At 48.6% G+C, this 14026-nt stretch overlaps 1 protein-coding gene across 2 annotated transcripts in view; it reads right to left on the minus strand.

Annotated features, from left to right (window-relative positions):
- The window catches only part of VASH2 (vasohibin 2), a 68917-nt gene extending 55937 nt beyond the window's left edge, over positions 1-12980 (minus strand). Inside the window, exons 1-2 of one of the 2 annotated variants that reach the window (XM_073338932.1) lie at positions 12894-12980; positions 11746-12194 (exon numbers count right to left, since the gene is read on the minus strand). In XM_073338932.1, the coding sequence (XP_073195033.1) occupies positions 11746-12021 (276 nt within the window). In that variant the 5' untranslated portion in view covers positions 12022-12194; positions 12894-12980. Of the gene's footprint in view, positions 1-11745; positions 12195-12646; positions 12854-12893 lie in introns of those variants that run through there. The other variant, XM_073338933.2, reaches the window with a different exon arrangement.
- Positions 12981-14026: the final 1046 nt, after the last annotated feature.

The raw sequence follows: 14026 nt of genomic DNA on the forward strand, positions 1-14026 counted from the left end.
ATGCAGGAACTGCACACAGTAAAAATGGTGAAAAATAACATGGATTGTTTCAAATAATTTCAGGTTTAGTCATTTATGCGGTTGTAAACATAAGAGTAAAATCGCCCCTTTCTTTTTACGTTACACAGACACACTCTCATTTTGGGTGGGCTATTCAAAAGCACTCCATGTTAGCTGTACTCTGCTCCCAATGTGAAAACTCCCATTGACTTCCAGAGAAGCCGACTCAGGCCAACGCCAAGCACTCCAACCCTTTATGTTTGTACAGCACCTAACAGAGACCCCAATCCTGATTGGGGCGCTTGGATGCTACCACGCTATGAATAATCTCACAGTGTCCCATTAGGAACAACTCGATAGTGAAGTTTTGTATGTATGTGAAGTCAGAGAATGCAGTTTAAAATGATTTTTATCTTTTTTCAAGCATGTGAGGCACATACAGGCCCTCACAGACAGACACTAAATGGCTCAGGAAAGGTCAGATTTGCAGGATTGTTATGCTTGAAACCATTCCACTATCAATTATGTTAAAGCATGAAGGATGGGTCTGCCTGGAACCCAGGAAGGCCAGGCAAGGAACTCCGCTGTGTCTCAGAACCACACAGCAGACAATTTCCCCCCAAGGTAGCAACCAAGGACCTAATCCTGCAAGACACTGAGCACCTTCAACTTTCCCTGACTTCAGTGGTTGCTGAGGAGGTTCAGCATTTCACAGGCGGTGCTCAGCACCCTGTAGGACTGGGCAGCAAGGGGAAAACAGAAGTTTGTTTTCTGCGGAGCTCTCCATGCTCCAGCCCACACTGAATTTCCAAGCACTTACAGCTCAAGCCATGCAATAATACTTTCAAACCCAACTCTCTGTGTGCTCAGACAGACAGGGAACCTACAGGCAGTGCCACGGGGGAAGTGTGGGGGGGGGAAGGTGGCTGCAGAGGCACTATGCCTATGGGGAATGACTCCAGGGCACTGGGCAGCAAGCGCTTCTTTGCAAATAGCTCCACAGGCACCATCCAGTAAGACCGGCTCCTCACCAAGACACACATCTCTGAGGCTACTAGTGCTGACGGCAGTGCTGGTTGGCCTCCCCCACTTCTGCTCCCAAAGCACAAGCCACCTGTTACAGCTTCCTGAGCCCTCTCAACCTCTTCCTCCCAATGCACCCAGGCTGCTCAGACCTGGATTTGGCCCTTCATGCTGTGACAGAATTCAGTTCACACATTCAAGGGTAACATTTGTTGTTTGTGATACGCCAAGCAAAGCAGGCACCTCGGGCTGAAAGCCTCTTACAATAAAGCCTGGAAGCAAAACAGATTAGTAGAAGTTAAATAGCTTAACTCCAGACAGGCCACTCTTCAACTTTCTTCTCAGCTCCGCAAAACTGCCAGGGAAAGACTGTTAACTAGAGCAAACAAGAGACACATGGATGCCCTGGACAGGTAACACTGAGACAAATATTTCCCATGTAGGTCTGAAAACCAATATAACGCAAGAGAAATCTGTGGGCCAGCCTCTCCAGTCTCTTAGGGCAAACCCTGCCGAGAATTCACCTTCTCCACTACCAGAAGAGTGGTAGAAGCAGCTTTATGAGTCACCCTCCTATTCCAGCAGAAAGAGAAGGAAGGGGCATGTTGGAGGATGGGGCGGGAAAAAGGGGTAGGGTTGCCAGGCGTCCAGTTTTCGACTGGAACGCCCAGTCGAAAAGGGACCCTGGTGGCTCCGGTCAGCACCGCTGACTGGGCCATTAAAAGTCCAGCCAGTGGCGCAGCAATGCCAAGGCAAGCTTCTTGCCTGCCCTGGCTCTCTGCCTGCCCCGGCTCCGTGCAGCTTCTGGGAGCAGCCAGCATGTCCCTGTGGCTCCGAGGCACAGGGGCCACCATCGAGACTCTGTGCGCTGCCCTCACGCCAAGCACCAGCTCCGCAGCTCCCTTTGGCCGGGAACCCTGCGGACAGGGGCAGCACGCAGAGTCCCCCCGGCCGCCTCTGTGACTCGGGGCCAGAGGGACATGTTACCACTTCTGAGAGCTTCCCGAGCCCCCTTCTTCACCCCAAACCCTTCATCCTCGGCCCCACCCCAGAGACCACACCCCCACTACCACTGAAGTCAATGGAAACAGCAGGTGCTCAGCCCCTCCCAGGATTAGGCACTTGCTGAGGCTGATATAGTTCCAGAGTCCTGAGCTGGGCAATCCAGCACAGAGTCAAGATGCTGATCAGGAAAGACACTGTGCCAGACACATCTAGTTGTTAGAAGGACAAGTTCTCCATGTAGATCAGATTACCTGAATATCTACAGAGGGGTACAGGTAATTGCACTGAAAACCTTGTTAGTTCTAATTCCAGCAGTCGGGGGATAGGGAAAGGAAGTGGTGAATAGGTTCTGTGTTTGACGAAAAGAATGGATCTAAAAGCTAGCCAGCAGATAACACATATTTAAGTAAATTTTTAGTATAAGCTTCAAACAGCCAGGAGTTTGCTTAGCAAGTTTAAATGACAGTAGAGAGCTCGAATGCTGAAAATTATCAACACTGCGTGGGCAGGTGTTATTCTATTTGCAATATGCAAGCAATTACAAAAGCCAGTGTCTTAAATAAATACCAGAGGTTAAAACCTAGCTCTGATGAAGTTTTGCTCATGATTTCCATAGAGCAGAATAGGGAGGAAGGGTGGTCTTGTGGCTGTGGCACTAGCCTAGGCCTTGGGAGACCTGGGTACAGACAAATCACTGGGCCTCTGTTCCCCGTGTGTAAAACAGGACAACAGCACTTCCCTACCTCACAGGGGCGTTGTGAGGATAAACACAGTAAAGATTGTGGAGTGCTCAGATACTAAGGCAATTGGGGTGGGGGGGCATATAAGTACCATAGATAGAGCCAGGATGTCACCCCAGGTTAGTACTGTTGCACCATTTACTATTAACATATCTTGACAGAGCTGTCAGACCAAAGGTCCTGTGTCTCCTCAGGAAATTTTAGTTTCAGAAACCCATTAGTCTCTTTCTCCTGTGCTGTCCCCACTGAGAGTCTCTCTTCTCCTTGCCACATGCAGGAAGCGAAGTGACAGGGACCCTACTTTCTGAAGCACCCTTTGCCGCTCTCATTCGAATACCAAGGGAACACGTACCGTTTGGCTTCAGAGGCACTGACTCTTGGTGGACAGCTACTCACTACTCCCTGCAGAACATCACCTATAGGGGAGTGCATCACAAGCAGAAATAGCCTGTGGAAACCTTCCTCCAAATAATAATAATACAATTATATTCTCTATAGTGTAGTTCACATCATCTGTGTACTTACTCAGAGACAGAGACTTTGAGTTAAATACATAGGGCCAAATTAGTCTTTGGAATAACTCCATGGATCATTACAGTTATGCTAGGGATGAATTTGGTCCATGGAATCCAAGTGAACTTCTGAAATTTATATCTGAGGACTGTCTTATAAACAAAGAACTCCAAAAGCTAAAAATCTCAATGCGCTTTATTGTTTTATACCTTGAGTAACACTAGCTGGATAAGATCATTATAAATTAACATCTTTTAGCACACCATTTCTGAGACTGGGGTCCGCAAGGGTACTCCAGGGGATCCGCCGGCCCCGCTGATCAGCTCCTTCCCCTCCCTCCCAGTGCTTCCTGCAAGCTAGGGAACAGCTGTTCAGCGATGTGCAGGAGGAGTTGGGAGGGAGGGGAGGAGTTGAGGGAGGGAGGGGGAGGAGTTGATCAGTGGGGCCGGCGGACCCCCTGGAGTACTCTTGGTTCCCTGGCGTGACGGAGGTGTTGGGAGGGAGGGAGAGGAGCAGGGATGGGATGCACTCAGGCAAGGGGGCAGAAAGGGTGGAAGAGGAGGGGCAGGGGTGGAGCGGGGGCAGGAAGAAGTGGGGCAGGGGTGGGGCCTTGGCGGAAGGGGTGGCATGGGGGCAGGGTTTGGGGCTGAGCGGGGCGCTTGGGGGTCCACAAAAATTTTTACATCAAAATGGGGGTCCTCGGGTTGCTACAGTTTGAGAGCCTCTGTTTTAGCACATTTACAACTAGGCTAAGCAACTAGGGGTAAGTTCCATGCCTCCAACTTGCATTTTTCCATTCAATTTACACCTAGAGTTGGCAACTACTCCAGACAAAGGTGCTAAGTTCAGTCCTCCCACAATTCTACCTGCTCATTCCATACAAACAATGCATGAAATGCTAATGCAGCAAAGTTTTAGCCTCCCATTTAAAAGAGAAGCGTGGCTCTGTGTCAATACTATGCCATCAAAAACAGAGTACTCCAGTCATAGCCACATGTCCCAACAGATGCAAGACATCTGCAAGAGTTTGTAATGGGATAACTGAACAGCTGAAGGAGCACAGAGTGGAAGGAAACATGAACCCAGCCATTCATAAATTATAAAGTGAGTGACAGATTAACAGAGACATACAACAAAGGGGCAGATTCTGATCTCATACCAATGCTATTCAAGAATAATTCCACTGAAGACAAGGGAGCCACCCCAGTATAAGATATGGGTGAGACCAAAGTCAGGTCCAAAGTCTGTATTAAAGCCCACACAGAGAGGAGGGATTGTCTTGAGGCTAGTACTTTTCACAGGACTGGGTTTCAAGCAATATGGATTCTATTGATAGCCCCGCCACAGGCTTCCTACATGACCTTGTGCAAGTCACTTAATGCCTCTGCACCTCAGTCTCCCCTATGTAATACTTACTGACCCCAGCACCTGATTCTGTGCCCTCCCTCCGTAAGTACTCCCATTATTACTCAGCAGAGTGGAGCCATCAGAGTGACTGTAGGTAGGCTTCACTCATTAGCGTTTGCAAGACGCTTCGAGAGCAGAGGCTAGCTGACACTATAGCAAAGGCTCTATAGTTGGCACTAGCTAAAGGACCAGAACAATGTACTAGGCGCTGATAACAAACTGAAGATGGGGGCAGGGTGGGAACGGGGACAATCCTGAAGATGCTGGCATTTCCAAACTGGCCACTCCATCGGGTTTGAGAGAGAGAGAGATCTTCATTTCCAGAGAATCTGGCGTTGGGAGGTAGAGGGAGAAAAATCAGCCTTGTGTTTCTGTAACTTACATCTGTCCCACTAACAGCAGCCCAACAGACAAACTCAGGAGCTGCTTACTGCTCCACACTAAGAAGTTCTGAGTCTAATGCTAAGGTGATTAGCTCAGTCAAATGCAACGGTCTGGAAAGGGAGGAAAAGTCATCGCCCATCACTGGGAATTAAAATGATTCAGAATCCAAACTGAACTCATCAAATTCACGCAAGTAGCTATGTAAATAGAAATCAGGTTCAGCTTTTAGTTACTGAAAATATAAAAGAGACTAAGATTCACTTTTTAGAAGGAAGGTGTAAGCTAGTGGACTCTCTTACCAGCTTGAGAAAGATCAGTGCTACACCAGTGACTACTTCCAGCCCTGGCCTCCGGGCACAAGTTATTGGTTAACCAGATACTTAGGCAAAATATCAAAATAAAGAAGTTCTTCTGCCCTACCCGGGCTACAGTCCCAGGGACTTTTCTCTCACCTCTCTCAGCCAGTGCCCTGACCCAGGGATTTCTATAGGAACCTTTCTATGCACTACAATGCTTTTCTTCCCCAGTCCATTTACCTAGGACCCATCCAAGAGCCAGGGCTCCATTTTCTACTCCTTGTAGTTCACCAGCCCAACTGATCATTTGTGGGCCTCTATAAGGACCAGGTGCATTCAGGCAATCATTTGTCCCCTGGCATCAACTGGGAGGCAGCTAACTAGTCACAGGTGCGACTGGGCCCATCTCCCCTTAAAGGTGCCTGAAGGTCTCCTGTTGCACCATAGAGGAAGGAGAATGAAGCACTAGGAGATGGTAATTCTCCCATTGATCAGGAAGTAGTAGCCTGACCTTTCAGGAAAAGAACACATGAAACTATCCAGCTGTCTAGTTTGACAGGTATCAAGTGTTATCTCTACACTATTACAAGGCTCGCGTGTACATAACATGGAATGGGGATTCAACTCTGAAGATACTGAAATGCACCACCAGTGCTACCCAGCATTCAGCTATATCAGGTGGCCTTCCACGTGCTGGTATACTTGGAATGTTTCTGCTGCAAGTAGATCGTTCCCCAGTTGCTTCATCAATCACAGACATTCCAAGCGTAAGTCGTATGATGCAGCAAACCCTTTGGGACTGGAAAGCAAGGGGAGAGAATCAAGTCCAGTATGTGCTTTGCTATCTTCGAATTGCAACTAGAGATGCTGGTCAACAGTGAAGTCGTCAAAGGAACTCTGACCTTTCAGTCCTTTCCACTCAAGAGGAAATCTACAGATACAGGAAGGCCTACACACCTTGTCTAGCCCTCTACACTCTGAACGGAAAAAGTGTGCGTGTCTTACAGTCTATATACCACCACCATTGCCCACACAAACCAGATTAAAAATAAAGTGTTTCAAGTCAGCTAAAGGGTCCACAACAGAGTCTAAATCTAAAGACTGTCACCAGGAAAAGTGTTGCCAGATACACAAAGAGCAGAACCTGCTAGAAAAGACACCAGTACCTGATGTATTAACACAAGATCCCAAATCCAATCTCTTCCTAACACAAATTGCCTATGGCTCAGCTAAAAGATGGCACAAAACATAATGCAAAGAAAAACTCCATGAGCCTGTGAGTAGCATAGTAAAGTGTCAGCAGCCAAGCAGCTATGATGTTATCATTAGTACCATAGTTTACAATATTGCACTCCTAAGCAGGAGTAGATCACATTCCAGGACAAGACCTGGTCCATGCTATTATTTTAACGGGGGAGAGGAAAATCAAAGAAATAAGCAGCAGGGACTACACTAGGAACCCAACTGCTGCTGACTGTGATTGTCAACACATTGTGATTGTCAGCTCCTCCTGCCATCCCCTCTCAGTCTGTGTTGGAAACACTTTGGCCATTGGTTTAGACAGCTTGATCCATTTCCATGTCATTAATGAAGGCATGACAAGTGCTTCATTCCACCAGGTGCAGCTGGACCCTTCATCTAACAGCATCTCATCCTGGCTACTTCCTATAGGACCCAGGAACTGCCGTAACAGCATAGACCAATGGCCCACATGCAGTATCATTGACCTCTGCCCAGGACATACCTAACACTTCAGAGGAAGCATGACACGCTGAAGTCAAACCTTCCCACTTCACGTGGATCTTAACTGTCATTTGAGAAACACCTCCCCAGGGAAGGGACGCTCAGGTGACAGTCACTTATCTTTCCAACTTCCATATGAGTTACTTTGCTAGGCCCAACTCCACACGCCCTTGCAGTAAAGCCCTCCCAGGAGTAGGGAAGAGAATTCAAGAACTCCGCTTGATTCAGCCAGTTCGTCTTGTAGGATTTCTGCTCCATGCTCCTACCGGGGGCAGGGCTTTACAGCCTTAAAGAGAGCAGAGTGTGGGCCTTCAAACTCCAAGAGAACCTGAGGCCCCATGGGGAAGGGATGTTCCAGACGAGTGGATTCTTTGGGATGGGCTGCTATGGGTTCTCCACGCTGCACCTGAGCTCTACGGCCTCCAAGCAGGGGAGGTGATGTGGTGATCAGGACTGCTGACTTTCTGGAGGATAACTCTGGTGTTTGAGCCCGAGGGGAAGAATCCTGGGGAGTGACTGCTCCTGGTTGCCACATGCAGTGCCACAGCGGTGCAGTGCTCAGACAGAGGGGCTCCTGCAAGCTCAAGGAAAGGGGAAAAAAGCTGGAAACTTAAGCCAAGATCCACAGAGGAACTTAAATCCAGATTTAGGCATCACTACAATCCACAAAAACCCCACTCAGCGGCTGCCGAACCCTGTAGGTGCCTTAAACTCACACAGCACCCTACATTTTTGTTGCAGAAGTTCCCTGAGCACCTATATTTCTGCATCTGGGCATGTGCACTTCTGCCTTGCTTTAAGCAGGAAGGCCTACACACCGTGTCTAGCCCTCTACATTCTGAACGGAAAAAGTGTGCGTGTCTTACAGTCTATAGACCACTACCACTTTTGCCCACACAAACCAGATTAAAAATAAAGTGTTTCAAGTCATCTTACATTTCAAGTCTTACTTACATCAAAGTCCCAGAGTGATCCACAAACTGGGGGAAGATAGGCACTCCTCCTCTTATCTTGCCTGTGGGGCCCAATCAGTAGGCATACTGAGTACACACACCTAACTCCATACAAAATGCCTGGGGACAGGAAGAGGCAGCCTCCCTTTAGCCCAAAGGTTAGGTAACATCTCTGGGATAGGGGAGACCCTGGTTCAATTCCCTCTTTGTCTGATAAGGCATTTGAATAGCGATCCCAGACCTCTCAAGTGAGTGCCCTAACCACTCAGCTAAGGAGTGAGAATCCCTGTCTCTGGCCTAACTAATTATTCAACTTCTACGGAAGAGACAGAGAGAGAGTCCCACATCACAATATTCCACAGTCCAATGATTGATACCCCCTCCTGAGAGGCGGGGAGCCCTTGTCCAAATCCCTTCTTATCAAGTAGAAGGCAGAACTGAACGGGGGTCTCCCACATCCTGGGGGAATACCCTAACTACTGGGCTAAAAGTTATAGAAGAGGTCATGGTCATCCTCCTGCTCCTCCCCATCCCAATGGTCCATTGTGTGGCACTAGGCAAGTGCCTAACTCATTCTTGTAAGAAACGGCTTAGGCACCTAAGCCACCTGACTCCGGGAGAGGAGTTCCCAGTTGTGAATCATAAGCAGAGATGGGCACCTCCCTGCAGCCCAGACTTACGTGCTGAACTCTGTCAGAAGGGTGGAGCTTAGCCCTCCCCACTTCTTGGCATCTCTCATTGGCTAGCTCAGGCATCTTCCCACCTAGCATATTGGCTTTTACATGAAGCCTAGGCACCGAACTCAGGCTTTGTGGATCCCAAAGTTGTTCGAGTGATTTTCTCGGTGCCTAAAAGTTAGGCATTGCAGTGCCTAAGTCCCTTTATGGATCTGGGCCTTTTCTCTTCTTCTCCTTCCATGAATTTGCCCACCTCTGTGTCACAGAGCAGAGAGAAGCACAGGGCTCCTAGTTACTAACCTAGGCAAAGAACAGGGATATAACTAGCCATCTGAAGTTCATACACATACTACATTTATCAAACCATTCCCCCCTGCCCATCCCAATCTTCTTTCCCAGGAGTAAAAACTCCTGATCTGCACTAGTGTAGATCTCACCACTAGAGAATCAAAGCCATAATCTCTGAGGGTAGACAGATAGTTAAATACAGTATGATTACTAATGCAGTAGCAGAGAGACAACCAGAGTGTGAAGAGCAAAACAAACCTGCTAGTCTCAGCAGGAAATGTTGCCAGCAGAAACGTTAAACTGTTCACCATGGCTTACATGCCCTATGTCCACCTACCCCCAGCTCAGTCGTTCATTAAACTAATATGTTAATGCAAAGCTACATGCAAACTATCTATTCCTCACCAAGGGTTTTTCAGTCTTGCATTCATAAATCAGTAGAGATATAAGGGGCGGGAGGGAAGAGATGGGCTCCAGCTGTGAAGTCCAGTCCCCGACCTAAACTTTGCCAAAGTCTCATAAACACACATTCTAGGTGAAATCCTGGCCCCACTGAAGTCTGTGGGAAATTTGCTATTGAACGCAATGGGGCCAGGATTTCACCCTCTTTATTAAGAGAATGTCAAACTTGTGCAATTATTATTATTCCTGTTTATTACTATAGTGCTTAGGCACCAACCAAGAATGGGGGCCCCACAGTACAAGCCCACACATACACTTCATGAGACAGAGGAAAGCAACTGCTGTACTAAGTTTCTTGAGATCTCAGGGTTCTGCCAAGGCCTAGAGCCACTTACTTTAGCCAGGTATACAAGGCACTGCACAGAGTACGTGGCAGCCCCTGCCCTAATGAGCTCACATTCTAAACAGAGAAGACAGACAGAGGGTAAAAGACAGGGATAGAGCATAAATAAAGAACTCAAAGGCCAGGAGAGTCCACAGCACGGTTGTAAAGTCAAGGTTTAAGATTGCTTTGGCTGAGGCAGGACCCCTTAAGAGCTCTTCCTCATTCAATCTGGAACATGGCCACTATGCAGCTGAGCGAATGGTACATTTGCGCACAGCGCAGCTGCAGTTCCGTCGGAACGTTGCTTTTCAAGTGTCAGGGGTGTTCCGAGTGCACGGTCCATGTGCGAAGGGCGGTTTTCATGCTCTCCTAACTGCCAGATCAAAACGAATATTCACCGGAACACTCCAAGGCACTTCTCAGTGAGGGTTGTTAACCTGCTAATTTTCAAATTAGGTTTGGTCTAGACCGCTAAAAAAAAAAAAAGTGTGTTTTTACCATGGATTAACTAGAGTGCACTAGCTAAAACCCTAGTGGAGACAAGGCATTTTAGTTTTACTGCAAGGTCAACCACAGGTGGAGGGTATAGCACCAACCTTGCCTACCAGCTACCTCACGGAAAACTCTATAGTGCAACTCAGCCTGGATGTGAGGACCTAAACAGAGGTCCACGTCTAAATCTTGCAGATTCTTTCAGCAGAACATCAGCAAAATAAGACCTTTCTTGTCTTTTCACACAGCAAAACTCTCATCCAAGCTCTTGTTATCTCGCATCTTGATTACTACACCATCCTTTTCCCTGGCCTCCACAAATGTCCCACTCAGATCCATTCAGAGCATTGCTGCAAAGATCATTTCTCTAGCCTATCGCTTTGGTCACATTACCCATCTGTTGGCATCCCTCCATTTGCTCCCTCTTGTCTATCACATTAAATATAAGCGATTTGTCTTCCCTTTCAAAATCTTTCACGACCTAGCCCCACCCTACCTATTATCTGTCATTCAGAACTGTAAGGTCTCCTCCCACTTCCACCCGGGCCCATGAGGCCAGTCACCATTGCCCTCTTGTTAAATTTTCAAATAAACACCTTTGTGCTTTCTCCCATTTCCACCCAGGTATACCGTCAGGCCCACAGGCTTCAGAAGCTGGTGTTCCTTCCAGCAGAGTTTTCACCAAGTTAACCCTTAGAGGGTCCCATTTAAACCCCACACTTGGGAGGCGTTCCCTGTACACATCTGCAAAGCCACCTCATTATCCACCTTCAAATCCTTCCTCAAAGCTCGCCTTTGCTGTGATGCCTACCAAAAAAACTTGACAAGTTAGGCTGCTGATGTGCAGAGACCATAGCCTATCATACTGACCAACATCATCTGTTTCCTTGGATACAGACAAACTGATGGGGAAGTACATCTGTTGTCTTTTTTCTTACAAACTAAGTATTAACTCTTTGGGGAAGGGACCATCTTTTTGATCTGTTTATGTACCCCACCTGGAAGAATGGGGTCCATGCCTGGGGCTACTAGGTGCTGAAGCAATAAAAATAATAGAATATGGTGCTTTATCTCTATTAGGATTTTATACTGAGATAACTAACATGCAATAGTTATCTCACTGTTAAAAACAAAAAAACCTTTGCAGCATTGAAGACTTGCATTGCCAGTGCAGCATTAGAGCTGTCAACAAATAGTTGCAAACATATACATATATTGGCAGAAATCAAGCCTAGAAACCCATAGGTGATGTTTTCAAGAAATTATTCATGATGCAAAACAGGTGCTTAGAATGGAAACACTTAGGCATCTTTAACTATAGCTTAAGTGCAAATAACAGCTATAACGTACACATACACTTCATGAGACAGAGGAAAGCAACTGCTGTACTAAGTTTCTTGAGATCTCAGGGTTCTGCCAAGGCCTAGAGCCACTTACTTTAGCCAGGTATGCAGCATTCCTTATTGTCTCCACCATCTCTCTGCCTGCAGGGTGCACCTTTGCCACATGCACCCACATCCTCTCCCAGGTCTGCCCGTCGATTGGGAAGCCACTTTTATTGACGAGGAAAAGCACCCCTCCATCTTTGTCTTCTTCTTCTGAGCCCCCGTTGTTGGCTGTGCTGACAGGCCGTGCATGAGTGCTCCTTGACCGGCCCCCTTTGGCTCCCTTGGGATGGGGGCAGTGGTGGGCATTGGAAGTAGAGCCTGTCATGATGGGTTTGAATTGCGAGAGTAGTCCAAGTAGGACGTATGTATACAGTTCAATGCCACAACAAGGAAGCCTTATCCATCTCTCACTTGCTGCCACAGCAACTAGGCAGAGTGGTTATTAGCTAAAATTAGCCAGCGTGAGTGCTGCTGGGTTTGTTCTCTTGTGGGCTGAATCTAAAACCAGCAGAGGGTGAGAAAGAGGGGGAAAGAGAAAGCATGTTAGCAGAAGAAGAGGAGCAGAGTTTATGCAAAGCATTCAGCTCACTGCATCACCTAAGGCTGGCACATGAGAGGATAACAACATGGCTAGATCCCTTTCCATATCAACTAAGACTGACAGACAAAAGGAAAATAGCAATCTGGAGAGACACCTCTCTGTAAAACTCCTGCAGGCGTCACACAAGGGTGACAATAGCAATCTACCTAGATCTCTCTCCCCATATTACCCCTGGGGTTCCCAAAGTGACCTGGACCTGGCTAGATCCCTCGGCATATCGCGCCTAGGGCTGTCACTCTGGCTAGATCCCTGTCTGCATCACCCGGTTCAATCTCAGACAATGCCGGAGTCCAAAATGCAAACGCAACAGAATCCCCCTCGAACTGAAGCCCAGAGACTCCACACTCACCCTCTCCTCTTTCCTCGGAGGTGGGTGATTCTGTGCCAGCCGCCAGCAGCAGAGACCCAGACTGCAGCACGACCAGTCTTATATCAGGCTCAGCTCCAGACGGGTCCGCTCGCAAGCGATCCCCAGCAGCAGAGGGCTGGGCAGGGAGCGGGTGGCTGCCTGGCTGCTTCCCCCGCTGCTGCTGCTGCCGGCCGCTCTTTAACAGACATTCCACCCCTGCCCTGAGTCCGCCCCCCCGCCGCCTCACCTGGTCGCAGCGGGATTCATTGCGCCACGGACCCTCCGGGAGGCTGGGGCTGCTGCGGCTGCCTCTTTCGCCTTAGCCCATGGTCCATGATTGTTACTCTCTGACACGTAACCATGTTACCCGGCAGCCGCCGACGTTCCGAGCGCCCCTATTGGCTGCCGCAACAAAGAGGGGCGGCCCCGGGAGCTGGAAAGCCAGGCTGAGAAGCTTTGCCGAGTTCTGCTTGGCGGTGATCCTGCCAGGGGGCGGGGCCAGCGGGAGAAATCTGAGCACTCAGAGCTGGAGCTGAGCTGCCCTCGGTGCCTGGAGCTCCCAGTGGTTCAGTGCGTTTAAATCATAAATCGGGGTGTTACATGTTAGACATTTGTACGCAGATGAAGATTAATTCTCTAGCACAGTATTCTGTGTCGGAACATTTATTTAACATACTGTGCTAATCATTCTAAATGGGGGTAGATTACTGCTTTCTCTGGTACTCACAGGCTGCAAGACACTTCACAGCGACAATCCCTGTCCCAAACAGTTGACAATCTAAAACCTCAGTCCTGTAATCAGATCCACACGGGGTGACATTTGTATCTGTACAGATCCAGTCACAGAACCATGGTCTAAAGCAGGGGCTCTCAAACTTCATTACACTTTGAATCCGTTCTGACAGCAAAAATTACTACGTGACCCCTGGAGGGGGTCCGAAGCCTGAGGCCCCCCAAGCCCCACTGCTCCGGGTGCGGGTGAGGGTGCAAAGCCAAAGCCTTGGACAAAAATCGAAGCCCAAGGGCTTCAGCCCCAGACAGGGGAGCTGCAACGTGAGCCCGATTGCCCAGGGCTGAAGCCCTCAGGCTTTGGCTTCAGCCTCAGGCAGTGGGGCTTCGGCTTTGGCCCCAGGTGCTGGGGCTTGGACTTTAGCTTTGGCCCTGGGCCGCAGCAAGCCTAAACCAGCCCTGGCAACCCCATTAAAATGGGGTTGCAACCCACTCTGGGGTCCTGACCCACAGTTTGAGAACCGCTGAAAGTGCCACCCTGCCCACCACTTTTACCCTCTCTCCCATACCTCAGTGTGTTGTAACCAGCGACACTAACATTCCAGTCATACACATCGTCCCACCAGGTTTCCCCATTTCCCCTCCCCAGGG

The sequence above is a fragment of the Lepidochelys kempii genome, chromosome 3 (assembly GCF_965140285.1).
Source record: "Lepidochelys kempii isolate rLepKem1 chromosome 3, rLepKem1.hap1, whole genome shotgun sequence".
Taxonomy (NCBI): Eukaryota; Metazoa; Chordata; order Testudines; family Cheloniidae; genus Lepidochelys; species Lepidochelys kempii.